This window comes from Saccopteryx bilineata, chromosome 10 (genome assembly GCF_036850765.1).
Source record: "Saccopteryx bilineata isolate mSacBil1 chromosome 10, mSacBil1_pri_phased_curated, whole genome shotgun sequence".
NCBI lineage: Eukaryota > Metazoa > Chordata > Mammalia > Chiroptera > Emballonuridae > Saccopteryx > Saccopteryx bilineata.
Window position 1 is genome coordinate 8,482,012 of NC_089499.1, and position 27,906 is coordinate 8,509,917.

The following is a 27,906-nucleotide window of genomic DNA, read 5'->3' on the forward strand; positions in this document are numbered from 1 at the left end:
AAGGCCAGTGTCACAGTCAAGATAATCTACAAATATTCAACGTAGGACCTCTGCTCTGTGTCTCACCTTCCAGGACGCACTGAGCCCGAGGCAGGGCAAAGCTAGGGACTGCAGCTCCACGGGGCTTGCATACCAGGAAGGGAAAGATCCTCTCACAGACCTGCCCTGTGGCTGTGGGCTGGGTTTCCTCTCTTCCAGGTGCCAAGCCCTACCCAGGCACCTCTCCTCCCCCCTCCCCCCCACTGCCCCACCCCCACCCCAGGGTTCTTTGGGCCTGCAGGAACTGGGGTGTGTGTGTGTGTGTGTGTGTGTGTGTGTGTGTTCAGGGGTGCTGCCAGGAGCGCCTATTGGGCCACAGGGTGGGGCAAGCCCCGTGAGGCCATCAAGCCCTAGATAAAGGGGTGCAGAGCAGGCGCAGGTGGCAGAGGCTTCGTTTGCTGAAGTCACCGCAGGACCCCAGACATGAAGCTTATCTTCCCTGCTCTGCTGTCCCTCTTGGCCATTGGTGAGTGCACGTACCCCGGGATGCGCCTCACCAACTGGGCGACATGGTCCTTGCGCCCAACGGGGCAGGGGCCCCCTGTCACTGGGCCCCACGGTGGTCGGTGGTCGACACTGTCCCTGAGCTCTGCGGACACCCAGCCGCGGCCGTTGCTGGCCGGCCCCGCCCACCGGTTGGGGGAGGAGCGGGAGCCAGCGCTTCTAAGCTAGTTGGGGAAGCCCAGAGCTGCGCGGACCTTCCCAGACTAACAATTGTGAATTCTGGGGTCAGACTCTGGACGGCCTCTGTTCTGTCTCCATCTGTCCCAGGCTGCGGCTGACCTCAGGTGAGGGAGGCCGTGTGTCCTCTTGGGAGCTCTGGGCTGGCTGCTGCCCAAGGTGGAGGTGGACCCAGCCGCCCTACCTGGCTAAACAATTGTGAATTCTGTACCCAAACATCTGAAGTAATTTCTGGGGTCTCTGAGGGCGCTCCGCAGCGATGGCCATTAGTAATGTAAGGGAATGAGGGCGGGGCTTGCTCAGAGCAGGGCGGGTCCCAGGAGCCAGCAGCCAAATGGGCAGTGGTGGGCAGTTCTGCTGCAGCCAGGTGCCGTCTCCTCCTGTCCTGGGACATCTGCTGGGAGAGGTGGTTAGAGAGCAGCAGTGAGCTTATGTCCCCAAGCCTAGGAAGCATGGTGCCGCCCCTGTCCCTGTCTCCTGGTCCCCTTCTCCACATTCCTTTCTGTGGGTGCTGGCATCCCTCTCCTCCCTAAGGCGGGATTGAGCATGGCCTGGACCGACAGCTCCGGACCAGTTTCCCTCTGCTCGCTGATGTGTGGCCTGCTGGGCCCACAGCACAGGGCTGGGGCCACCTGGGAGAGGCCAAGAGGCCGGAAGCCTTGCTTTCCCGGAGGTGGTCATGGATCGAGGTCCAGGGGTCTGACTCAGAGTGGCACTCATTTTCACTTGATAGGGAGTGTGTTGATTCTTTATATTAATTTAGGGAGAATTACCATCTTAACAATATTAAGTCTTATAAAGCTTGAGCATAAATGCCTCCCCATTTATTTAGATCTTTAATTTCCTTTAACAAGCGTTTACAGTTTTCAGTGTGCAAGTCTTGCATTTTTTTTCCGTTAAATATTTTTCTATTATTATGTATGGAATTATATATATATATATATATATATATATATATATATATATAGTATTTTTCTGAAGCTGGAAACGGGGAGAGACAGTCAGACAGACTCCCCCGCATGCGCCCAACCGGGATCCACCCCGCACGCCCACCAGGGGCGATGCTCTGCCCACCAGGGGGCGATGCTCTGCCCCTCCGGGGCGTCGCTCTTTTGCGACCAGAGCCACTCTAGCGCCTGGGGCAGAGGCCAAGGAGCCATCCCCAGCGCCCGGGCCATCATTTTTGCTCCAATGGAGCCTTGGCTGCGGGAGGGGAAGAGAGAGACAGAGAGAAAGGAGGGGGTGGGGGTGGAGAAGCAAATGGGCGCCTCTCCTATGTGCCCTGGCTGGGAACCGAACCCGGGTCCCCCGCACGCCAGGTCGATGCTCTACCGCTGAGCCAACCAGCCAGGGCCTAGAATTATGTTTTCATTTTGTTTTCAGACCATGCAATGCTTGTTTGCAAAAATATACTTAGCTTTTATATATTGATCTTGTATCCCATTAGCTTGTTGAACTTATTAGTTCTAACAGCATTTTGTGGACTCCCTAGGATTTTCTACTGAGAGGATCATGTTGTCTGCAACTCAAGACCATTTTACTTCTTCTTTTTCTGTCTGAATGTCATTTTTTTGTTTTTGGTTTTGCCTTATTGTTGTGGTTAGGCCCTCCAGTACTGTGTTGAATAGAAGAAGTAAGAGTGAACGTCCTCGCATTGTTCGTAATCTTGGGGGAGAACATTCAGTCTTTCACCATTTTAATATCATGTTCGCCATAGGTTTTTCTTAAATACCCTTTACCAGGCATCCAAGTGGTCTGTAAGAGTTGTGAGCAAATGGGGTCCAGCCTTCTCCCTAACGGCACAGATTCTAGCAACAAAGGCAGGCTTGGCAGGAGAATCAGTCTTTCTGATACAGTGAACGGTGGTTACGCAGGCACACTGACCCGCTTGGTACACCAGCTCCTGCAGCTGCTGACAAGGAGCCAGGTGTGTTCTCATCCGTTCCTGAGGCATCCCCTGGGAGGAGGCTTGTAGACACAGCAATCTGGAGGGACCCGGGTTCTAGGCTGGACTTCCCTGCTGCTGTGCAGTCAATCACTCAGCCTCCTCAAGAGCCAGTGTCCACACGAGGAGCAAGAATCCCTTTCTTTCTTGCCTACCTTCCAAGTTCAAGTGGGACAAGACAGGTGAAAGAACTCCATAAACGGACGCAAGGAGTCATCATTTTTCTAGTGTCAGTCACAGGAAGGAAAAGAAGCCAGAGGTTCCGAACGGCTCCTCTAATTTATTGAGAATCACAGCCCTCTGGCCAGGTCAGAGCATTTATCAGGCCAGGGAGACACCTCCGCCTTCGGAGAGAGGCCTGCCTTGGCCACACAGTGGGGAGGGCGGCGAGGAGCAGACAGAGACGGAGTCTGGAAGACTGCGTCCGAGGATGAGGCAGTCTCCTCCGTGGCCAGTGGTCGAACACTTACTTCTTGGCGTTTCTCCCAGGACTATGTCTGGCTGCCCCTAGGAATAGTGTTCGGTGGTGCACCATTTCAGAGGCAGAGTCAAGGAAATGCTCCAAATTCCAAAGAAACCTGCGAAAAGTGCGTGGCCCTCCTATCTCCTGCGTAAGGAGAAACTCCTACACTGAGTGTATCCGGGCCATCGCGGTAAGTCAGCGCCATAGGTTGAGTAAGACCAAACTGAGTGAAAGGGAAGGGAAGGGAAGGGAAGGGGAGGGAAGGGGAGGGGAGGGAAGGGAAGGGAAAGGGAGGAGAGGGGAGGGGAGGGGAAGGGTAATGAAAGGGGAGGGGAGGGAAGGGGAGGGAAGGGGAGGGAGGAGAAGGGAAGGGGAGGGAGGGGAGGGAAAGGGTAATGAAAGGGGAGGGGAGGGAGGGGGAGGGGAGGGGAGGGAGGGGAAGGGAAGGGGAGGGAGGGGAAGGGAGGGAAAGGAAGGGGAAGGGGAAGGGGAAGGGAAGGGAAAGGGAGGGGAGGGGAGGGAGGGAAAAGAAGGGAAGGCAAAGGAAGGGAGGGGAGGGGAGGGGAGGGGAAGGAAGGGAGGAAAGAAAGGGAAGTGAGGGAAGGGAAGGGGAGGGGAGGGAAGGGGGGAGGGGAGGAAAGAAAGGGAAGTGAGGGAAGGGAAGGGAAAGGATAGGAAGGAAAAGAAGGGAAGGGAAAGTAGGGAAGGGAAGGGAAGGGAGGGGAGGGGAAGGAAAGGAAAGGAAGGGAAGGGAAGGGAGGGAAGGGGAGGGAAGGAAGAGGAAAGGGAAAGGAGGGAAGGGAAAGGAAGGGAGGGGAGGGGAGGGAGGGGAGGGAAGTGAGGGGAGGGGAGGGAAGGGAGGGGAGGGGAATGGAGGAAAGGGAAAGGAGGGAAGGGAAAGGAAGGGAGGGGAGGGGAGGGAGGGGAGGAAAGGGAAAGGAGGGAAGGGAAAGGAAGGGAGGGGAAGGAAGGGAGGGGAGGGAAGAGAGGGGAGGGGAAGGAAGGGAGGAGTGGGGAGGGAGGGGAGGGGAGGGAGGGGAGGGGAGGGGAAGGAAGGGGAGGAAAGAAAGGGAAGTGAGGGAAGGGAAGGGAAGGAAAGGGGAGGGAAGGAAAGGGAAGGGAGGGAAGGGGAGGGAAGTGAGGGGAAGGGAGGGAAGGGAGGGGAGGGGAGGGAAAGGAAGGGTGTAGAATAAAACAAACAAAAAGCGTGCTTTCCCCTCCTCCCTCTGCTTTCCCTCCTGAGCACTGGCCAGGCAGGGCAGTCCTCTCTCACAGGACACCATGCTATGTGGAATGCAGAAATTAACATTCCAAAGTGGAGAGACCATGTGTGGGGAAACTGGGATCTCAACATACATTGTTGATAACAACCGTGCAAAAATGACCCAGACACAGTCAGGTTGGGTGGATATGTAACACTGGCAAATGTCAAGGTTGCTCTGAAAGGTAAAGTCTCCAGAAGATCATGACCTCTAAGCCCGGAGAGAAGTTAGCTCAGCCGGTCAGAGGCACCACATCGCATTGTGGGGACGTGCCAGGGCGGCGGGCGTGAGAAAGACGTCTGTTTGAGAAACTTTCAGAGAGAGAAAAGAGAATCATGACTTTTGGATGATTTCAGATTCTCTTTGTTTGTTGGGATATAAAAGCGACTGAAATAATTTTTACTGATTCACCCAACAACTATGTTCTCTGTGTCACAGTTGTGTGTGCTTGACTCTAGCACAGAGCGGGTAATCTGTGTGCACATTTTCAGTAAGATCTAGGTTATTGGAACAGTACTTAGGGAGAAAAGTCTAGTTTGAGCAATGTTTTAGGATATTATTTTAGAACTATGGCCTGTGGACAAACAGCACCAGCAGTTCTTGCTGGTTTAAAACAGTGATTCCAGGCAGTAATAGTTGGTTGGCTCAGTGGATAGATTGTCAGCCTGGCGTATGGACGTCCCAGGTTTGATTCTCGGTCAGGGCACACAGGAGAAGTGACCACCTGCTTCTCTCCTCCTCTCCCCCTTCTCTTCTTCTTCCCTCAGCCAGTAACTCGATTGGCTCGATCATCTACCCTGGGTACTGAGCTCATTGGTGCCAGCATCAGCCTCAGGCATTAAAAATAGCTCCGTACTCGAGCATCAGCCCCAGACAAGGGTTGCCAGGTGGATCCCGGTCCGGGCACATGTGGGAGTCTGTATCACTATCTCCCCTCCTCTCACTTAAAAAATGCTGATTCCTGAGTCCTTGTCTGACCTATTCAACCCAAATATCTGTGAATGAGGTCACAAAATCTGCCTTTTTAACCACAGTCCCATTTGAAATCAGTTTCACATACCATGCATCAAAATAAAATTGGGGTTGATTAAATGGTTAAAAGGCAAGCATGGCCTGACAAGGTGGTGGCGTAGTGGATAGAGCGTCGAACTGGGATGCTGAGGACCCAGGTTCGAGACCCCAAGGTCGCCAGCTAGAGCACGGGCTCATCTGGTTTGAGCAAATCTCACCAGCTTGGACCCAAGGTCACTGGCTCAAGCAAGGGGTTACTCGGTCTGCTGAAGGCCCGCGGTCAAGGCACATATGAGAAAGCAATCAATGAACAACTAAGGTGTTGCAATGCACAATGAAAAACTAATGATTGATGCTTCTCATCTCTCCGTTCCTGTCTGTCTGTCCCTGTCTATCCCTCTCTCTGACTCTCTCTCTGTCTCTGTAAAAAAACAAAACAAAACAAACAAAAAAAAGGCAAGCATGTATTATTGAAAAACTAGAGAAGAGATTAATTAGCAGAACTATAGCATAAAGAAATCTCTCAGCCTTTAAGCAATGAACTAAATGAAGTAAACTGGCAGATCTAAAAATACAAAAAATTAATTCATAACCACTAGAAACATTTAAACAAAAATTTAGAAAGCACTAGAGTAACTATGCACCAGTTCTAACAAGAGATTACAATTCACCTTCTATTTAGAACTAATTCAAATGGGTAAGAAATGTAGGATCACGCAAGAAAAATGATGTCAATGGCGTAGTCATAAGCAGAATCCAAAATTAATAAAAATATTTTTCCTGGATAGTCAGAGAAAACCAAACCTAAGAAATTTGTTAGCACTTAACACTTTCTAAAGTACTTACACTGTAACGTGGAAGCCGGTCCTGCTGGTGAGCCTATAGTGAAATGACCACCACGTTCACTAGCTTTCTAAATGAGCGTCAGAACCTTCTGGAAAGCCGAGCATCAGCAGCAGCCAGGGCCATGAACATGCTCCCTGTCTAGGTGATCGCCTCCTCTGATGCCCATCCCGTGGCGACAGGCCATCAGAAGGGAAAAAAGCTACAAAGACACAGCTACCCACGAAAGCATAGTTTTAACAGCAAAAGTGTCAGAAATAACCCAAGTGCTGAACATTTGGGGGAATTCTTTAATAGCTTATAGGACAGCCACATAATAAGAAGATATTATGACATCAGTAAAATCCATAAAAGGCGCTACTGCAGTAAGGACACGAACAGGTGTAAGGTTTAGATGACGAAACCGTCCGCAAGGTACTATCTGTACTAGATCGCAAATACAAGAAGTACGTGAGCACGTGAGAATACATGATAGGCAGAAGAGGACGACCGTGGGCTTGTTACTTAGAGATATCTGAATAATGAAAACTTCTATCCAATAAAAAAGAGCTTAAAAGAGATCAATACAGAGCAAGAGCAGTGAAGAAAGCAGACAACTTTAAATTCAGATTGCGTGAAGGGTGTGTGCTCAGCAGAGTTCTACAGGGTGGGGTAAAAGAAGGCTTCAAGTTGTTCCGTATGAGAAATAATTCAATAGCTCATAAACCATAATAGAAGAGTAAACTCCGTGTTTCACGCACTCACAGCTTGTAAAAAGAAGTCACATGAGAAAGAGTTAGAGACCCAACCTCAAGAGTTAAAGCAGTCGGGCTGGTGGCCGTGGTCCCAAAAGAGGGACCCTTGGCTTGTGCCATTTGTCACAGGACATGAGCGGACACAATCAGAAACGGGCCCTTTTGAAGATCCTCCCAGCCGCAGACCCATCTGCCGTCCTGAAATCCGCTTGCCTGGGTTAGGGCGGGGTTCCTCCTGAAGCTGATCTGGCCACTTTGCTTGCAGTCAAAGAGGGCAGACGCCGTGACCCTGGATGGCGGTCAAGTGTATGAGGCCGGCCTAGACCCGTACAGACTGAGACCCGTAGCGGCAGAGATCTATGGGTCCAACGCACGTGAGTTCTCCCTGGGGACCCAGAGCTGGGGTGGCCGTGGCCTGGGCCCTGGGCTCCGTGGAGTCAGAGTGGATGAGTCGCAGAGGTGGGGGTCTCGGACGTCATGGCACTTGAAGAGGACGGAGTCCTTGGTGCTTTGGGCCAGAGGCTGACCCACTTGGGGGGGAGGAGTCCAGGCCAAGAGCATCTGATTCCGTCTGCCCCTTTGCAGAGCCCCAGACCCAGTATTATGCCGTGGCCGTAGTGAGGAAGGACAGCAACTTCCAGCTGAACGAGACACGAGGCGTGAGGTCCTGCCACACGGGCTTGAACAGGTCCGCTGGGTGGAACATGCCGATAGGCACACTTCGTCCGTACCTGAACTGGGCGGGGCCACCCGAGCCCCTTCAGGAAGGTGAGCGGGCGGGGGGGGGGGAGTGTGTGTGTGGGTGTCTCGGACAGGGCTTTCCACTCCTGTTCACACACAGCTGCCGCGGGATCACACAGGGCAATGTGCAGGTGACGTCCAGGTGGGGACGAGGTTAACCTGCGTGGTTCGCTGTGCCACGGGCCCTCGGGAGCTGGTCTCTGAGCTCCGAACCTCCCCACCAAGGCGACACGTCTGGCAGGGGTGGAGAGAGGGGCTGCCCACGGGAGGCGTGCGGCCGTGGCCGGGGCTGCCTCACACTCTGGTCCGTTTCTCTGCGTCTCATAGCTGTGGCCAACTACTTCTCTGCGAGCTGTGTTCCCTGTGCGGATGGGACACAGTACCCCAACCTGTGTCGCCTGTGTGCGGGGACAGGAGAAGATAAATGCGCCTGCTCCTCCGCGGAACCCTACTTTGGCTACTCCGGTGCCCTCAAGTGAGTGACACTGTCCTCCTCTCCCTGGTGGCCAAGCGCCAAAGGTCCTCCGGCCAGGGGGCTTTTTCTCTGGTCCCAAATAGAGCTCAGCCAGTAGCTGCCATGCGGACAGAGAGACTGGTATAAGGAGTGTGGTGGCTTTGCCCAGCGCGTGCTCCCGTCACCTCTACCCCAGCCTGATCAGCAGTCCCTTTGCAGTGTATCCTGTGTCTCCCCAGAGAACCCTGGATCTGGCTATGCCCTTGTGTTGCCCTGGTTCCACCTGCTGACCTCTGTCCCCTCCCTTACTGCAGATGAGTGGGGTGTCCAGGCTGACGTTGGTCTGGGCTACCAGGGCCTCCGATCTCCCCCCCACCACAGCTGGGAGACAGCGAGCCCTGCCTGGTTGGCCCCCTGTGTCCCCTCTGTCCAATGCTGAGGCTGATTCTGCTCCCCTACCCCATCTGCCTCCTGGACTCAGGCATTTTTGCCGAGGGAGGCCTCCCCGCTTCTCTGCCAGCCCAGGGCATTTGTCCACTCAGTCCTGAAGGAAAGCGCCACATGGGCGAGGATACCGAGACTGCTGTAGAGTCTTCCAAACTCTTTTTTTTTTTTTGTATTTTTCCCGAAGTTAGAAGCTGGGAGGCAGTCAGACAGACTCTCATATGCGCCCGACTGGGATCCACCTGGCACGCCCACCAGGGGGCGATGCTCTGTCCATCTGAGGCGTCGCTCCATTGCAGCTAGAGCCATTGTAGCACCTGAGGTGGAGGCCATGTAGCCATCCCCAGCGCCCGGGCCAACTTTGCTCCAATGGAGCCTTGGCTGCAGGAGGGGAAGAGAGAGATAGAGAGAAAGGAGAGGGGGAAGGGTGGAGAAGCAGAGGGCGCTTCTCCTGTGTGCCCTGGCTGGGAATTGAACTCAGGACTTTCACACGTCGGGTCGACGCTCTACCGCTGAGCCAACTGGCCAGGGCAAGTCTTCCAACCTCTTTTTTTACATCAGATTTTGCCCTTTCAGCTCTTAAAGCAAAAGGTGGTGGCCTCTGGCCAACATCCTCCTCAGAATCTGCCTAGAGGTGGCCCCTGCTGCCTTCCCAGCGGGGTGTCCCAAAGCCTCCGAGCCCTGCCCTCCGAGGAGCGGACGCCCACAGGAGACAAGCCCTGCTCCATGGGGACGCGCTGGGGAGAGGCCGCGCTGTGCTGACCCTCCGTACCTTCTCGTTTCACAGGTGTCTGAGGGACGGGGCCGGAGACGTGGCCTTTGTCAAGGAGGCGACAGTGTTTGGTAAGAGCCCAGAGAAGAGCCACGGCATTGCCTCCTTTCATTCTATTTTCTCCTAATTCTGAAGATTAAGCTAATTAGATTCCTCGGTTCCTGGCACACTATTATCAAGGTTCCCTACAGGGCACACCTCTTGTTTTATGTAATTTCATGGTTTAAATAGTTTTCTTTAAAGCTCCTGTGCCCGCTGCCTTTCTCTTCCCCCTCACAGACGCCGTGCCAAGGTTCCTGTCCTCCGAGATGTATGTGGTCTTGTAAACGTCCAGTGCTGGTTCTAAGCTCACAGAACGTTTGCTGAGCACTGGAGACCGCGTACCTGAGCATCAGAAACCTTGCTGCGGCCACGGTTTTCTACCCAGCATTTTGTGTGGGAGATTTCTCTGCTGTTGCACAAAGGTCTAGCTCATTGTTTTTAATGGCCGAGGATGCTCTGTGGAACAGGTGCACCAGATTCTACTTATCTGTCGCCCTAGTGATGGGCCAGGTCATCCTGTCCGTCCCTCTAACCCACACAGCTCCATGACTCACGCCTTTATGTGTGTCCTCTTACTGTCTAGCTGGAGAAGGACAGCAAGAGGGACGACATACTGAAGCACAGTAGCTGGGTATGCACAGGCTGAACACATTCTACCCAGGACCGCTGGGGACAGACACACGCCATTCCCTGCAAGACCTCCAGGGCCGGGCCCACTGCGCTCAGCCGGGGCCTCCAGGGCCAGGCCCACCGCGCTCAGCCGGGGCCTCCAGGGCCAGGCCCACAGGCCCACTGCGCTCAGCCAGGGCCTCCAGGGCCAGGCCCACAGGCCCACCACGCTCAGCCGGGGCCTCCAGGGCCGGGCCCACAGGCCCACCACGCTCAGCCAGGGCCTCCAGGGCCGGGCTCACAGGCCCACCACGCTCAGCCAGGGCCAGGCCCACAGGCCCACCACGCTCAGCCAGGGCCTCCAGGGCCAGGCCCACAGGCCCACCACGCTCAGCAAGGACCTCCAGGGCCGGGCCCACCGCGCTCAGCCAGGGCCTCCAGGGCCAGGCCCACCACGCTCAGCCAGGGCCTCCAGGGCCGGGCCCACCACGCTCAGCCGGGGCCTCAAGGGCCGGGCCCACTGCGCTCAGCCAGGGCCTCCAGGGCCGGGCCCACAGGCCCACCACGCTCAGCCAGGGTCTCCAGGGCCAGGCCCACAGGCCCACCACGCTCAGCCGGGGCCTCCAGGGCCGGGCCCACCACGCTCAGCCGGGGCCTCCAGGGCCGGGCCCACTGCGCTCAGCCGGGGCCTCCAGGGCCGGGCCCACAGGCCCACCACGCTCAGCCAGGGTCTCCAGGGCCAGGCCCACAGGCTCACCACGCTCAGCCGGGGCCTCCAGGGCCGGGCCCACTGCGCTCAGCCAGGGCCTCCAGGGCCAGGCCCACAGGCCCACCACGCTCAGCCAGGGCCTCCAGGGCCTCCAGGGCCGGGCCCACCACGCTCAGCCAGGGCCTCCAGGGCCGGGCCCACCGCGCTCAGCCAGGGCCTCCAGGGCCGGGCCCACCACATTCCATCCATTTTTATTCTTTTTAGGGATGGGGTAAGGCAGTACCCCCTGGCTGGTCTCTGGGTTTGTCTTCACCATGTGACCTTTTTCTAAGCGGGGTTTCCATGGAAACAGATGGGGTCTGGCTCAGCTTCCTTGGCTCACCAGCACCAGGGCAGGTGTACGATCTAGTTAGAACATCCCTGGGCTGGGCCCCAAGGCTTTCTGGGCACTGTCTACCTTTCCGAGTGTCTGGAGCAATCCACTGTCTTTCTTTCTGACTCTCTAGGTTTGCCAGCTGTGTAAGATGTCTCCTCTGGCTCAGATTCCGGGGGGAGGGGACCTCCAGTGCATGCTTACTGGCTGGAGTGGGCTCATCTGGTTCCCGCGACCCTCTCTTCTCTTCTCTTCCCCAGAGGACCTGCCAGACAAGGCTGAGAGGGACCAGTTTGAGCTGCTCTGCCCAGACAATACTCGGAGGCCAGTGGATGAGTTCAAGGATTGCCACCTGGCCCGGGTCCCTTCTCATGCTGTTATGGCCCGAAGTGTAGACGGCAAGGAGGACTTGATCTGGAAGCTTCTCAGCAAGGCGCAGGTATCTGCCCACAGTCCTCCCAGCTGCTTGCATTCAGGGCTGGAGGTTCCTTCCTCCCTTAACTTCCTGCCTCTCCCGAAGCCTCCCTGTGGTTCCATCACACAGGCGTGTCCGGGCTCAGCGGACTGATGCCCAGGCTGTGCTCTAGACAGCAGGAGCTAGGAAGGCCCTCAGGTATACTGACTGATGGTGTCTCACGGGCTGGAGAGGAGCAGGGTGGACAGTGCAGTATTTTCGGGGCTCTAGGGTGCTTGGACCCCAGCAGTACTCTAAAGATGAAGCCATGACTGAGCTGTGTCACAGAAATGGCTTGAGTCCCTTGCAGGAGGAAGTCAGCCAACGTTCCCACTCTCAAAACCAGCCCTCAGTTCCTGATACTCCTTTTCAACGTTGTGTGTTTGTTTCTTCCTTATTTTCCACCGACACCGTCAATTCTATCTTTCCTCAATTAGGAGCGCTTCGGAAGAGGCAAGTCATCCTCATTCCAGCTCTTCAGCTCCCCTCCCGGGCAGAAGGACCTGCTGTTCAAAGATAATACCCTTGGGTTTTTGAGGGTCCCCTCGCAGGTAGACGCTGGGATGTACCTCGGTGCCAACTACATCACTGCTGTCAAGAACCTGGAGAGAAGTGAGTGAGGGCTGGCTGGTGAGGGTGGGGCGCTGGGGCTGGGTGGCCGGTGAGGGTGGGGCGCTGGGGCTGGGTGGCCCGTGAGGATGGGGCACTGTGGCTGGGTGGCCAGTGAGGGTGGGGCGCTGTGGCTGGGTGGTCACTGCGGGCGGGGTGCTGTGGCTGGGTCTGCCGGGGGGAGCCGTGGCTGGGTGGCCGGTGAGGGTGGGGTGCCGTGTCTGGGTCTTCTGGGGGGAGCCGTGGCTGGGTGGCCGGTGAGGGTGGGGTGCCGTGGCTGGGTCTGCTGGGGGGAGCCGTGGCTGGGTGGCTGGTGAGGGTGGGGTGCCGTGGCTGGGTCTGCTGGGGGGAGCCGTGGCTGGGTGGCCGGTGAGGGTGGGGCGCTGTGGCTGGGTCTGCTGGGGGGAGCCGTGGCTGGGTGGCCGGTGAGGGTGGGGGCGATGTGGCTGGGTCTGCTGGGGGGAGCCGTGGCGGGGTGGCCGGTGAGGGTGGGGTGCCGTGGCTGGGTCTGTTGGGGGGAGCCGTGGCTGGGTGGCCAGTGAGGGTGGGGGGGCCGTGGCTGGGTCTGTTGGGGGGAGCCGTGGCTGGGTGGCCGGTGAGGGTGGGGGGCCGTGGCTGGGTGGCCAGTGCGGGTGGGGGGCCGTGGCTGGGTGGCCAGTGTGGGTGGGGGGCCGTGGCTGGGTGGCCAGTGAGGGTGGGGAGCCGTGGCTGGGTGGCCAGTGAGGGTGGGGGGCCGTGGCTGGGTGGCCGGTGAGGGTGGGGGGCCGTGGCTGGGTGACCGGTGCGGGTGGGGAGCTGTGGCTGGGTGGCCGGTGACGGTGGGGGGCCGTGGCTGGGTCTGCTGGGGGGAGCCGTGGCTGGGTGGCCGGTGAGGGTGGGGTGCCGTGGCTGGGTCTGCTGGGGGGAGCCGTGGCTGGGTGGCCGGTGAGGGTGGGGTGCCGTGGCTGGGTCTGCTGGGGGGAGCCGTGGCTGGGTGGCCGGTGAGGGTGGGGCGCTGTGGCTGGGTCTGCTGGGGGGAGCCGTGGCTGGGTGGCCGGTGAGGGTGGGGGGCCGTGGCTGGGTCTGTTGGGGGGAGCCGTGGCTGGGTGGCCAGTGAGGGTGGGGGGCCGTGGCTGGGTCTGTTGGGGGGAGCCGTGGCTGGGTGGCCGGTGAGGGTGGGGGGCCGTGGCTGGGTGGCCAGTGCGGGTGGGGGGCCGTGGCTGGGTGGCCAGTGTGGGTGGGGGGCCGTGGCTGGGTGGCCAGTGAGGGTGGGGAGCCGTGGCTGGGTGCCCGGTGAGGATGGGGAGCTGTGGTGGGCTCACTGGGGAGGGCGCCGCACACCCCCTCCAGCGCAGGCAGCGGGCCCTGCCCTGTAGTGGCCACTTCCTCACGTCCCAGCCACTGGAAGTCTTTGCTGGGGTAGGTTTGATGCAGGTGCAAGTGTTCTCTGTCAACCAAGGGAGGGCATTCTAACACGTGGGAGCGATTCCAAAGGAATGTATCAGCTAAGTGATTAATGCTGCCACATGTCCCTGTGTACACCGGGCTCCCAGCCCTGACGGAAAAATCAATTTGCCTCCTATGAAGTGAGAAATATGACCACGAGCCCAGAGAGCCAGGCCCCTCCCGGGGTGAAGCCAGAGGCCTGGTGGCACACTGCCCCATGCCTGGGCTCGGGTCTTGGCTGCGGATACCTCAGTGTGTCCGCTCAGCCGCGGGTCTTCCTCTGGGCTTGCGCTGGGGTCTGGGCGAACCCAGAGGTTGCACTGCTGTTCCTGGTGGTGACTGCTGGCCTTAGGGAAGGTCAGAGCTGCGTTCAGGGTTCTCCGGGCCATCTCCTGCGGGCCGTCACTGTCTCTGTGCTCTGGAGCTTTTATCCCGCGGGGCTGAGATATTAGACAAGTCATTACACTAAGGACTGAAGGGTGGATTAGAAGCCAGGAGAAGAACGTGACTGAGAAACAGCAGGCGGCACCCCCGTCTGGCACGGGGTTAAGCGCTGGCACTGGAGGGGATGAGGCGCAGGTGCCAGACGGAACTCTTCCATCTAGAAGTAGGTCCGGTCGGTATCCACGGGAGGGAGTGCGCTGGCCGCGGAGCCGCGAAGCCCCCGGGTGTCCTTGACCAGGCTCAGTGCCCCTGCTGACTGCTGTGTCCCCCTGCGCAGCCGCAGTGGAGGTGGAGGAGCGGCGCTCGCGGGTCGTGTGGTGCGCGGTGGGCCCAGACGAGCAGCGCAAGTGCCAGCAATGGAGCAGCCAGAGCCCGGAGACAGTGGCCTGTGCCGCCGCCGCCACCCCCGAGGAGTGCATCACCCTGGTCATGGTAGGGAGCCTGTGCCGCGTGCGGGTGGGGCAGCAGCCTCCATAGAAGACCCCAGGTCGTGGGCACCTGCTTAGAAGTGATTGGGTGCTAATAGGCCCTTTGGTGACATCAGGCAGGGTGGGTCCCGGGCGGGATCTCTGGAGGCCAGCGCACAGTGTGCAAACAGGCCACAGCTTTCTGTTAAAGAATTGTTCATCGTGGGCTTGCAACCCCTCTGGTTATAAGAACAACTCACGATTTTTGCAGGTCATTTGGAAATATAGAAAGGAATGTTGTAAAATAAATAATAAAAACCAGTTGTGACCTCACACGAGAGAAACCACAGCTAAAGTTTGGGTAATTCCCGGCCCCAGGATGTCTGGGTGCATCCAGGCATGGGCTGGCCAGTTAGGTGAGTTGAGGCCTTTTTACTTAATAGTATATCATGGCCATTTCTCCAGGTGAATACATAGTCTTTTAAAAACACTTGTAAAACAATAATATCAAGGTATCTTTTTATGGGGCTGTGGCTTGGTCATGACCCTGTTCTTCTTTGTGCCCTGATTTTGTTATTATCAATAAGCCTGTGATGCACACCCTTGCATGGAAACCTTCCTACACAGCTCCAGTTACTTTTAATACTGTTGTAAAGGAATTATTTCTGGGCCAGAGAAAGAGCTTGGGGTCTGGGTGAAGGCGTGTTTCCATGCTGGAGCCTGGGCTCGCTCATCCTGATGGTGAGCCAGTTTAATTAGAATTTTTTTGCTCGTTTGTTGACCGACTGCTGTGGAGCCCTTCGAGTGTAGTCAGCTGGCCCCATCTGTCTCCCGAGTGAGTGAGGCCTGTGCAGGAGGGTGGTCCTGAGAGTGCTCGGAGTGTAGGGAGGGTTTTGCTCGGAGGACAGAGGGTGAGCGTGGCCCGGGCCTGGCCTTTGCAACGGACGGGACAGCGGGAAAGGCACGTGGCGCTGGCGGCAGATGAATCGCGCACGTGTTGCTTCCTTTGGGTGTTCAGTTCAACACCTCCCTGCCTCTTTCTGCTACGTCCCTGGGGCAGCTGGCATACAGCTGTGCTCGCAGAGAGCTGTGGGGACAAGCGGGACACGAAACATCCTCGCGGGGGTGCAGGAGAGTTGCTTTGTCTTTGCAGAAAGGAGAAGCCGACGCCCTGAGTTTGGACGGAGGATTAGTCTACATTGCGGGTGAATGTGGTTTGGTGCCTGTCCTGGCAGAGAGCCAGAGTAAGTGAGGGGAGCGTCCTCTGTGGTCTATACCCCTGGGCCATGGGGTGGGGGTATGGAGGAGTCACCCACTTGGTGGGTCAGGGTGGGGACCCTGAGAAGGATGGATACATTCAAACAGGAGAATCGGAAGGGGCTGCGTGCTGAGACCAGACAAAGCACACAGTGGTTTCCTCTGCCAGTATCTGATTTCTGCCCTCTGTTCGCCACTTGCAATATTACACCTAGGTACCTTCTGAGCCCATGGAAAACAAATATCTAATGTTCACAACTACCAATAACAGGAAGAAGAAAATTTTTTTTAAAAGAATGAAATAGTGGATTCTTTTTGTTTTGATATGAGAGAAGCAGGAAGAGAGAGAGAGAGAGAGAGTAGGAAGAGAGAGACTAGAAGCATCAACTCATAGTTGCAGCACCTTAATTGTTCATTGATTGCTTCTCATATGAGTCTTGGCCTGGGGCTCCAGCCGAGCCAGTGACCCCTTGCTCAATCCTGCAACCTTGGGCTCAAGCCCGCGATGTTGGAATCATGTCAGTGATCCCGTGCTCAAGCTGGTGACCCTGCGTTCAAGCCAGCGAGCTTGGAGTCTCAAATCCGGGACCTCAGTGTCCCGAGTGGATGCTCTATCTACTGTGCTACCCCGGTCAGGCCATGGTGGATTCATAAACACATTCTCCACATGCAGCATGTTAGTCCGATGCTTCTGGCATAATTGTTATATGTTTGGCATGGACAGCACACAGGGTGGTGTCTTCAAAGAGGCCAACCAGACAGGCCTCCCTGGCCACCTGTGAGGCACAAAGAGCTACACTCTGGAAGCACACATCTATTTCGGACTCCTGAGCGATTTTTTTTTTGTACCAGGTGTTGGAAGGGAAGTTTGCGAATCGGAAGGTCAGGGGACTCCTGATGACTTCTCATTTCACAAAGTGCCGCTGTACCAGGCCTATAAGGATGGGGTTTCTTCACCCCTCCAGCAGAGGGCGCACTCTTGGGAGCCGCTTTGGTAGCCAGTTCCTTCCTGCCAGTTTGTGGGGATTCGCTTTGTACCAGTGCCATGGTACAGAGACCTCTTTACTTCTCCCCCTTCTCCTCTGGCCGGACCTCGGGCAGCTAGAGGAGGCGCTGGCGTCGGAGAGCGACAGCGGCTCTGAACACAATCGTTCCTCTGAATTTTATAAAAGATTCTGTAACGTATAATATACATACAGAAAAGTGCACATAAGTGTACGACTCAGTGACATTTCACAAACTGGAGCATCCCCAGGCACCAGTGCCCAGATGATGACACAATACGTGTCACACGTTCCTTTGTGTCCTCCCTTTGCCGGCCCCCTTCCTCCAGCAAGGGTAATAATGACTCCTGACTTCCAAGGGCACCACTGCCTGTTTTTGAGCTTTTATGTAAAAGCAGCTGCCCACCACGTGCTGTTTCATGCGTCTTGCTCAGTGTTATATGCTCGCTATTCCTCCATACAGGGCGTGGTTGTAGAACACGGTCTTGTTGTATGGTTTCGGTTGCGTGGCTGGACCGCTGGTATTTACCCGTTCTATTGTGCTGGGCACCTGGGTAATTTCCAGGTGGCGGCTGCTGTTGTGGACAGTGCTGCTATGAACATCTGTGTCTGTGCTTTTTGGTGAACACACGGATGTGTCGCTGTTGTCTGGAGCTGCTGGGACAGTCTCTTCGAGTTTGATTCTGCATTGTAGAGATTTAAAAGTTTGTGACTTCTCAGTGAATCTGAGTGTTTCATGATGTTTTGATTGTTTTTACTGTTTCAGAATCCAAAGAAAACAGTAACTCAGATTGTGTGGACAGACCGGTGGAAGGTGAGTTGGAATCGGTCGGGTTCAGGGTCAAGGGTAAGCCCTTGTTGCTGGAGGATGAGGTGACAGGAACTTAAAAACAGCAACTCACAGAGAGCGGTGCAGCCAAAGTTCTTCTGAAGCTGCGGATCATTCATAGGTCATTATAACTGATGTTTAGATGGATCTTCACGCTTGGCAGCGAGAGAGCTTTCAGAGTTCCTCAGTGCGTCCTGGCCACGTGGAAGGAGAGGTGTTACATCCCCGTCTCCTATGGAAACAGCAGCTCAGAGTCTCCCAAAGTGTCCCGGGTCTCCCCCACAGGCGGAGACAGCGATGATGTGCAACTTCTGTTGCTTGTGCAAACCCCGTGCTCTGCACGCCAGCCCCCCCTACCCCCCCGAGTCTGTCTGAGCCACCACAGTGAGCCTCTCACAGCGCAGGACCCAGCCCGGGGCAGGTCTTGGAGACACCCTTGCATCCAGACAGCCCTTAGCCCGGTGGCCGCCATTGCTCTGACCCGGTGCGTATTGCAGTTGGTGATCGACACACTATTGGGGTCACGTGAGATGTTCAGCGTTTGTTGCTTTAGTAGCTCACATCTAAAGATGAATTGCTACGGCTTATAACTCAGAAACAGTGTGTGGCTGGTCAAGGACAGTCCCCAGCAATCGCTTAAAAGGCCAGCTTTTCTTCCTGTCTCATTTCATAGCCCAAGTTAATCTCACCTTCACATAGGACGGCAGCTTTTCTGGTCTATCTAAGAGCACGGTGTTGGGGAAGTCGTTGCCGATGGTGCTTCTTGACCTTTGGGCTGAGGTGCAGACAAGCTGCACTAGAGTCCTTACGCCAGGCCCGCTGGAGACTAAGACTGGCTCTTCTGTCACCCAAGGGTATCGTGCTGTGGCAGTGGTCAAGACATCAAATACGGGTTTCACCTGGAATTCTGTGCTAGGCAGGAAGTCCTGCCACACTGGTGTGGACAGGACTGCCGGCTGGAACATCCCCATGGGCCTGCTCCTCAACCGGACAGGTTCCTGCAAATTTGGTAAGGAGCCCTGAGGGAGGAGGGTGGCCATCTTGGGGGGGTGGACAGATAAGGTTCCACGGGGTTGGGGGGGGCACCCACGGCCTTTGTTGGTGTAAGCAAGTTCTCCCCCTGGCTGCCCCTCAGTCTTGGTGCATGAAGCGATTCTCTGCACTGTTGCCCATGTCCTGTCCAGCCCGCTCGGCGGAAAAACACAGGACTGTCAGTCTGTTTCTTCACTCTAAGAATGGACGCGGGCTCTGAGAAGTACACATGGTATTTATTGCCTCCTGGAGCTCCAAATAGAAATTCCACACAGGTGCGGGCTTCCTAATTTGGGAAGAGGCACCTGCCTGTCTCATGAAAGGTGACTTCTGTTACTCAGCAGAACTGACTTCTCACTCCGCCCTGCACAGGAAGCAGAATAAGCCCTCAAGGCTTCTGGCTTCACCTGCTCTGGGGCCTTCTCTCCCCGCTACATCCCATGCTCACCGCGTGCATAAGCCACGCCCTGCCTGCCGTGGGCCTGGTGGCGCGGAGGTGTGTGGCGTGTCCTCACCCTGGCTCACCCCCATGCATAAGCCACGCCCTGCCTGCCGTGGGCCTGGTGGCGCGGAGGTGTGTGTCGTGTCCTCACCCTGGCTCACCCCCATGCATAAGCCACGCCCTGCCTGCCGTGGGCCTGGTGGCGTGGAGGTGTGTGGCGTGTCCTCACCCTGGCTCACCCCTGTGCATAAGCCACGCCCTGCCTGCCGTGGGCCTGGTGGCGTGGAGGTGTGTGTCGTGTCCTCACCCTGGCTCACCCCCATGCATAAGCCACGCCCTGCCTGCCGTGGGCCTGGTGGCGTGGAGGTGTGTGGCGTGTCCTCACCCTGGCTCACCGGCTGTGCAGGCGTCTCCTCGGGCTGCCCCTCACGGGCTCTGCTCATCACCGCAGTGCACCCCGCTGTCTCTCCCTCCAACCCCGTGGGCTGACTCGGAGCCGTGGGGAGGCTGCCAGGCCCACAGTGGGACGCCCCCCAGTCCCCGTCCACCCCGAGGTGGCCTGTGGCGCGGCTCACCCAGGGCAGGTGCTGCACGAATCTGTCTGATTACGGGGCTCCTGGCTCATCAAGGCCTCCGCTTCTTCCCTCCTGAACACACACGGACCCGTGTTCATTCCTTACTGTGGGCTACGTCACACGACGGGGTAGTTCAGATTTGGTTCAACTACAAGGACAGACAACCCCAAGTAGTGGAGGTTTGAACAAGACAGACGTTGGTTTCTGTCGCCTGTGAGTGAAGCGCAGAGGTGGGTCATGCAGAGCTGGCATGAGGACTACCTGGTGTCAGCCACCCAGGCTTCAGACATCTGGCTGCCCTGACCTAGGCGGCTTCCACGCTCACAGTCGCCTCAGAGGCTCGTGTCATGAGGGTCAGCGCCCGTGTCTGCATTCCATGTGCAGAATGAAGGAAGAGAAGGGGCAAAGGGCATGTGCCACCTGCCTTTTAAGGATGTTTCCAAGATGCTGGCACCCAACACTCCCACTCAGCTTTCCCTGGCCAGTACCTCGCCACATGGCTGCGCTCGCCACAGGGCATCAGCGAGGCTGGGGACCCGGTGCCCAGGTACAAAGCCGGAGTCCTCTCACTGAGGGAAAGGGGAAATCAGGTCCTGGAGTGGACAGCTGTCAGGTTGTGCTGCAGGTGGCCTAGTGCATCAGTGTGGTCCCTTAGCTCGAGGCTGTGACCGTAAGACCCTCTGAGCAGGCAGACTCCCTCCCTCAGCCCCAGCCAGCCTTCCTGCCAACGCCCACAGTCTGAAGCCTTTCCTGATTTCTGGTGGGCCCGGGATTGGTTCTAACACCTCACTACTTGTGACAGTGACTGTGTTCTCTCTATCCTGGGCAAGAGAATGAAACCAAACCAGGCTGTGTCCCGTGCTGGGTGAAGGCCGCTTATGATAACTCAGGTGAGAAGAACTGACTCCCTATGGTCCTTCCCTACAGACGAATACTTCAGCGCAAGCTGTGCTCCCGGCTCAGACCCGAGCTCCAGTCTCTGCGCTCTGTGTATTGGTGATGACTCGGGCCAAGACAAGTGTGTCCCCAACAATAATGAGAGATACTTCGGCTATACTGGGGCGTTCAGGTGAGTGCTGCAGTCATAGCATAGGGCCTGGTGGCTCACCCTCCACCATCCGGGCACTGCGTTCCTAAGGGGAATGTGGCTGGCCACAGCAGAGCCGGGGGTTCCCTTGGGGGTCTGCCAATGGACGGCCCCGTCGAGGGCTCCACTCACCACACTCACCACCCCAGAAAGTGGAGGCTCGCAGTGGCTGTCTGACCTCAGCTCTGCTGGGCTCCTTGTCGCCTGGAGCCAAAGTCACCTTTGTGCGCCTCACTGTCTTCGTCCTCAAAACCAAATGGATAGGGCATGGGGTCTTCAGTCCTCTCTACAATGCATTTTTATGGGGAAGAACCTTTTTCATAACTACCGCCCTCTCCCCCACTCTAGGTCATCGCGTTTTACATTTCACTTTTTGATGTTGGCCTTAGAAATAGCAAAGAGAAAAGGCAGCATTGTGGTTTTACTCTCCACTGGTGAAGTGAGAAATAACCACAAAATAGGTTTCCAGCATTATAACCACTCAGTTATTTGCAGTGATTACTCACAACTGCGCGTTGCAATCTCATTCATTAGAACTGATTTTCAGTGATACTTACTATATACTAGGGGTTTGACAGGCAGAGTCCTCTCTCCCCCTCCCTTTTTCTCCATTCTCCAAGGATACGTTTCACCACCAGATGGCATCATGGAACTGAGACAGATGATAGAGCAAATATAAAGCATCACTGTCTTCTGATTTTTAGAATTTGTCCCTATTTTTGATTCTTGGTATTGTGACTTACATTTCTCGAAAGCTTCATATTTGAGCTTTCAACAATTTATTTTTGGCTACTTTTTTATTCATTGAGAGGAGGGGAGGCAGAAACAGATGCCCATATACACTCTGACTGGGATCCACCCGACATGCCTACTAGGGGTTGATGCTTTGCCCATCTAGCGGGGGTTGCTTCATTCCTCAGCAATGAAGCTCTTCTTTGTGCCTGAGGCGGAGGCCATGGAGCCATCCTGGGTGCCTGGGGCCAAATTGCTCCAATGGAGCCATGATTGCAAAAGTGGAAGAGAGAGAGGGAGAGAGAGAGAGAGAGGGGAGAGAGAGAGAGAGAGAGAGAAGCGAGAGAGGAAGGGGGGGGCAAGAAGGGAGGGGTAGAGAAGCAGATGGGCACTTCTCCTGTGTGCCCTGACTGGGAATTGAACACAGGACATCCATACCCTGGGCAAATGCTCTACCACTGAGCCAACGGGCCAGGGCCATTATTGGCTTCTTAATTCTGAGATAATAAGCTCTAGAAGTTTTATAAGGTGTCTTAGACTAACAGATTGACACAAAGAATATTTTGTGAAAGGTAAATAAATCAGATATTTCTCTCTAAATTTACAGAGATTTAACAGTGAATGAAAAAAAAACTCTTCAGGAAAAATTAGTCTTGGGTTTTGTCAAATGCAAAATGCTTTGAGCCCTGACTGGGTAGCTCAGTTGGTTAAAATGTCACCGTGATATGCTAAGGTTGCAGGTTCAACCCCAGGTCAGGGCACATACAAGAAACAACCAATGAGTACATGAATGAGTGGAGCAACAAGTTAGTGTTTCTTTCTCTCCCTCTCCCTCTCTAAAAATCAATTAAAAAATGCCTTGAACACTAGTTTCTCGAAAACTTTTTAAGTTAAAGAAACCAAAAATAATATTATAAAGCTATTTTATTATTATTTTATTTATTTATTTTTTACAGGGAAAGAGAGAAAGTCAGAGAGAGGGATAGACAGGGACAGACAGACAGACAGGAACGGAGAGATATGAGAAGCATCGATCATCATCAGTTTTTCGTTGCGACACCTTAGTTGTTCATTGATTGCTTTCTCATATGTGCCTTGACTGCGGGCCTTCAGGAGACCAAGTAACCCCTTGGTCGAGCCAGCAACCTTGGGTTCAAGCTGGTGAGCTTCTTCTCAAACCAGATGAGCCTGTGCTCAAGCTGGCAACCTCAGGGTCTCGAACCTGGGTCCTCTGCATCCCAGTCCGATGCTCCATCCACTGCGCCACCGCCTGGTCAGGCTTATAAAGCTATTTTTAAAAAATCTCCAGTGTTCTGAAGCTTCACAGTGATATTTCTTTATGTGAGTTTTCTTTTTCATTTATTGGCGTGGACACCTGGTGGTCCCTTTTGTCTGGAAACTCAAGTTGTTCAGTTCTGGGAAATTTTACTTCATTATTTCTTTGATAATTTCCATACTGTGTCCCCCCCCCCCCGATTTCTCTTTAAACTTGAATTCTTAAATTATAGCCTCTCCTGAATTATCACATAATTTTCTAACTCTTTATTTATTTTTTATTATTTGCTTCTCTTTACTTTTCAGTGTCTCGGATATTTGCTCAGTTAAATATTATAGACCTTATGTTATTTTAAAGAATCTTGGTGATTATTATTTTTTACTTTCTAAAAACTCTTTTCTGTAGTCTGGCTGTTCCTTTTCAGATCTGCTTGTTTCGTGAATGCAGCACCTTCTTTTAGCTCTTTAATGATATTCACTGTAGCTTAAATGAAAGTTTTCTTCTCTTTCCTCTATTGTCTCTGCACCCTCTGAATGTCATTGCTCTGGTTTCTATGCCTTGTGATATTTCCCCAACTACCCACGCTCTCTGGCTGCTGGTCCACATGGAAGAGAGAAGCACCAGAGTTGACTGTTCGCTCTGCATCAGGTGACGTGTCGTGGAGAGTATGGGTCTCAGGCTGGGGCGATCGGTTTGTGTCTTTTCACTGTGGGGCATCTAACTATTGGAACTTCTGCGCATTTTCTCTGGGTTGATCAGATTCTCCTCTCTACTTCTTGGGAGCCTGAGAGAGAGAGAGGTAAGGGACTATGATTTAACCTTCCAAGATAAAGGTTTTTCACTCCTTTTCTTGATTTCTGTGTTGAGCCTTTGCCCTCAGCTGTGATTGTTTCTCTCGCCCATAAGGTTGTCCAGGGTCAATCTCCCTGCATGGGCTTGGAGGGCACCCTGATCGCATCCAGTCTTCCTGGTCTCAGTCACTTTCACTGGTGTTTCTGGCTGTTGAGCCTGTTTGGAGTTCACAGTGCTCACGGGCTTGCCTCCGGGTCCCCCCACTTCCAGCTGTGTTACAGCTTTTGATTGCCCTGCTGGGTCCATCACTGCTCACCATTTTCTCTCTCACTTCCAGATGTTCTCATTTTTTCTCTTCTCTCTTTCTCTCTGTGCGTCCCTCTCTCTCACGGGTTTATAGCTTAAAAAAAAAATCTCATAGGCATCATTGTATTGGGATTTTAGAAGGAAAGAAGCTACACATATGTGTTCAGTCTTCTATTTTAAATCCCAAATGCCTGGAAATATTTGTCTTTATCAATTTTTCATGTTTACTTCAACGCTTCAGATTTTGGAATGTATATTGCAAATATTTTTGAAAATGCTCTTAGTTTCTCTTCCCAGGCAACGTTTATTTTCTGGAACCTTTTAGGTGCATGGCTGAGAATGCTGGAGACGTTGCGTTTGTGAAAGATTCCATTGTCCTGGAGAACACTGACGGTGAGTGACGATGCTCCCCTGACCCTTCAGGGCAGAGTTTCTGTTTCTGGCATCATAACACTTCCTAGTATTTATAAGAGCAGCTGGGAAGATACATCGTCTTCCAGACATTTGATTAAGTTAATTTTTGTTATTTTTTTCTCCTTCTTTTGCAAGTGAGAGAAGGAGAGAAGAGAGACAGAGCCCCACATGTGCCCCAACCGGGCTCCACCTGGCAACCCCATATTGCGCCAATGCTCTGCCCATCTGGGGCCGTGCTTGCAACCAAGCTATTTTTAGTGCCTGAGGTGGAAGCTCCATGGAGCCATCCTCAGCACCTGGGACTGATGCGCTCAAACCAATTGAGCTGTGGGTGCAGGAGGGAAGAGAAAGAGAGAGAGAGAGAAGGGAGAAGGGAAGGGGGAGAGAAGCAGATGGTTGCTTCTCCTGTGTGCCCTGACTGGGAATTGAACCAGGGACTTCTATATGCTGGACCAACACTCTACCACTGAGCCAACTGGTCAGGGCCAATTTCTGTTAATTTTTTTACTTTGGTATGCATACATGGTAATGTCTATAGGTGTCACATTGCTTTTGAAGCCAACCTCTCTCTTTCTCTCTCTCTCTCTCTCTAAAATACACACACACACACACACACACACACTTCTGCAATACTCAGTAGCAAATGTTCCCTCATTTTGTCTAGACAACCACAGAAGCAGACCATCTGCCCAGGCCAGCCTATGGGAGACTGAATGTAGATGATACTACAAAAAAAAAAATCAAACATATGCAAATAAAATTTCCCTTTAGAAAAGGAACTAAGGGCCTTCTTCTAGTCCCATGTGAGTCCCTGTCTGGAAACTTGTTGGGAGTAAAGGGGTACAAAAATCAGAGGCAGATGCAAATGGCGGAGCTAAACGATCAGTCGATGTCGAATAGTCACTCTTGCTTCTGATCTCTAGGTGAAAACCATAACGACTAAATTGAAGACTCCCAACTGCGCCCCTCAGCCCCCCAGCCCTCCTCCTCAGCAGGCGCCTTGCCATCTCGTGCCCTGAGAACTGCCCCCTCCCCCCGCCTCCCTCCTTCAGAGATATCAACAGTCACAGCCGCTCCTGCCTCCTCCCGTCCAGGGAGAGGGGCTGAGGTCAGACATGTAAATTTGGAATGACCTCAACATCAGATGGACAAAGCCAGGAGAACGGAGGGAGGGCGGGGAGGGGGCAGGAGAGAAGGGGGGGCCTGAGCACTGAACCTGCATTTGCACGCACGCCGACGTGCATAGAATTCCATTTAGAAATTGACGAACCATTCATCTAAGAGCTTTCCAGAGACCAGATGTCAAATTTGATTTTGAATGGCCGTAGGATTTCACAACTGTATTTTATTGGTACTGAGCGAATATCTTTGAGAAACCCATCGAAGTTTCTTCTTTTCTCTGGTTACACAAAGAACATTTGAATATGAAAGGGAAGAAGAAACAATTTCGTTTAGAACATAAACCAGCTATTCTTTTTATGGCACAGACGGGGGCGTTTTCTTCTTAGAAACTAAAAAATGTAACAGCTTTATTGAGAGACAGTTCACATATTATAAATTCATCCATTCAGAGTGTAAAATTCAGTGGTTTCTTCTACAACTGCCAGCACAGTCCAGCCTCAGCAGGCTCACATACCTGCATAAAGAAACCCCGCAGCCAGACAAGCACTCAGCCTGGCCAACACCTTGACAGGCACACAGTAAAAAACACCCCCCCCCCAATCCCTAAAACAGAAAAACAGCCTTTGTAGCTGGGAGCGGTCACTCCCCCACTCCCCCGGAGCTGGCTGTCGTCCATCCACTCTCTGTCTCCCTAGATCTGCCTATGCTGGACATTTCACATGAGTGGAATCCTTCACTATGTGGCCTTTTTCTCTGAGCATCACGTTTCCAGGGGCCATCCTCAGCCCAGCGTGTATCCGGGCTTCGCTCCTTTCTGTGGCCGGATTCTGTTTTGCTGTGTGGATGCAGCGGTGACGTGGGCTAGGCCTGAAGCTCGCGTGGCGTGTGCGGTGACAACGCTTTCTGCTCTCTCCTTCACGTCACTGCAACCTCAGCGCGCGCATTTCAGGAGGCCAGTGGATGGTGACGCCCACCCAGAAGGACCCTTTGACTGATGCCACCTCCTTCTCTCCCCAGGAAGGGGCACTGCAGAGTGGACGCGGGACCTGAAGCTGGAGGACTTCGAGCTGCTGTGCCCTGACGGCACCCGGAAGCCTGTGACTGAGGCTGCCAGCTGCCACCTGTCTGTGGCCCCAAACCACGCGGTGGTGTCTCGGAATGACAAGGCAGGGCACCTGGAGCGAGTGCTGCTTGATCAACAGGTACGGACCACCGGGGCCTCCTCTCCTTTCCCAGCTGCGCGGGCGTCTGCCCTGCGGGGCAACCACAGAGCCCGGTCAGCCGGCCTATCCCAGGCCTTTGTTCCAGTCCCTCTGCTCGAAGCTGATGGTGACAGGATTTGCTTCATGCTGCAGGGCTGCCCAGAGTCTCAATAAGGACAACGGAGGTTTCAGTCCTGGGATTTCTGGGACTGACCTAACTTCTGCCCTGAGTCTCCTGCCCCGGGCTTGTGCTCACTGGCCAGCTCGCACGTGGCTATTCTTCTTGTCCCTTCTTTTGTTCTTCAGGCCAATGAGGGCGCCCGTTGAGCCTTCCTCCCACAACTAGGTAGAGTGGCGTACACAGTGCTCCCCGCGTCTGGGCCAACCACCGGGCAGCGTCCTACACAAGGCCGCTGTCCTCGCCATCTCTACAAACAGCACACTCAGACCTTCTGTAGTTTTAAGGCTGTTTCTGAGCTGTGGAACGAAGGAAGTCCTACCATTTCCTTAAAGTCTGTGGCCCTCTGTTAGTAAGCACTTCCAGTTTTGTGTTGAAACCTCACGTTTCCAGGTGTGCTGCAAAGATAGGGGCCCCGGGATGGTACCGACGGGCGCTATACGTGGCATTTACGGAGCCCTCGCTGTGGCACACACCCCCTGGTGCTGGTAGGAGGCCTGCCCTCACCGAGGTGTTTGGTGGAGCAGCTCAGCCCTGCAGGAGCTCTGGGCACGGAGGAGGAGCTACGGCCAGCAGAGCCGGCAGGGACGAGTTTTGAGGCGCACTGCCCCCCTGGGACAGCTGGCTGGTTGGCATGCTGCTAGCGATCAGCTTTGGGGCAGATCATAAAATTCCTCAGCTGTCCCTTAGTCACCGCTAACACATTCAAAAGAAGGAGGCCGCAGACTAAGAAAGAAGGAGAGATGGTGGGAGGTGAGGTCAGAGTGACCAAGGGCCTGGGCACTGCCACCTGGGTGGGGCCTGGGCACCAGGAGGGCGTGGCACCGGGGACAGTCGGCCAAGTCAGTGGAACAACTCCAGAACTCAGCTCCTTTTGGCTCATGTTTGTCCTAGGACTGACCCTGGAGGGAAAAAAAATGTCCTTAGCCTCCCCTGATCCATAAACCCTCCTGCCTCCCTCGGATCCTCACTTGCTGTCTGTCCCTCCGACACAGGCTAGGTTTGGGAGAAACGGACGTGAGTGCCCAGGCACCTTTTGCTTGTTCCAGTCCGACACCAAAAACCTCCTGTTCAACGACAACACTGAGTGTCTGGCCAGACTCCACGGCAAAAACAACTACAAGTCATATCTGGGAGCAGAGTATGTCACGGCCGTGTCTAACCTGCAGAAGTGCTCCAGCTCCCGTAAGTGGTCCG

The 27,906-nt window shown here is 54.7% G+C and overlaps 1 protein-coding gene across 1 annotated transcript in view; it reads left to right on the forward strand.

The window, feature by feature from the left end:
* Positions 1-288: 288 nt before the first annotated feature.
* Positions 289-27,906, forward strand: part of LTF (lactotransferrin) — a 29,110-nt gene continuing 1,492 nt past the window's right edge. Inside the window, exons 1-16 of the mRNA XM_066245331.1 lie at positions 289-505; positions 3,155-3,318; positions 7,244-7,352; positions 7,564-7,746; positions 8,047-8,194; positions 9,405-9,460; positions 11,383-11,561; positions 12,014-12,188; positions 14,332-14,486; positions 15,615-15,705; positions 17,489-17,536; positions 18,405-18,560; positions 20,528-20,669; positions 24,119-24,186; positions 26,347-26,531; positions 27,705-27,894. Coding sequence (XP_066101428.1) covers positions 463-505; positions 3,155-3,318; positions 7,244-7,352; positions 7,564-7,746; positions 8,047-8,194; positions 9,405-9,460; positions 11,383-11,561; positions 12,014-12,188; positions 14,332-14,486; positions 15,615-15,705; positions 17,489-17,536; positions 18,405-18,560; positions 20,528-20,669; positions 24,119-24,186; positions 26,347-26,531; positions 27,705-27,894 — 2,092 coding nt within the window. The 5' untranslated portion in view covers positions 289-462. The remainder of the gene's footprint in view (positions 506-3,154; positions 3,319-7,243; positions 7,353-7,563; positions 7,747-8,046; positions 8,195-9,404; positions 9,461-11,382; positions 11,562-12,013; positions 12,189-14,331; positions 14,487-15,614; positions 15,706-17,488; positions 17,537-18,404; positions 18,561-20,527; positions 20,670-24,118; positions 24,187-26,346; positions 26,532-27,704; positions 27,895-27,906) is intronic.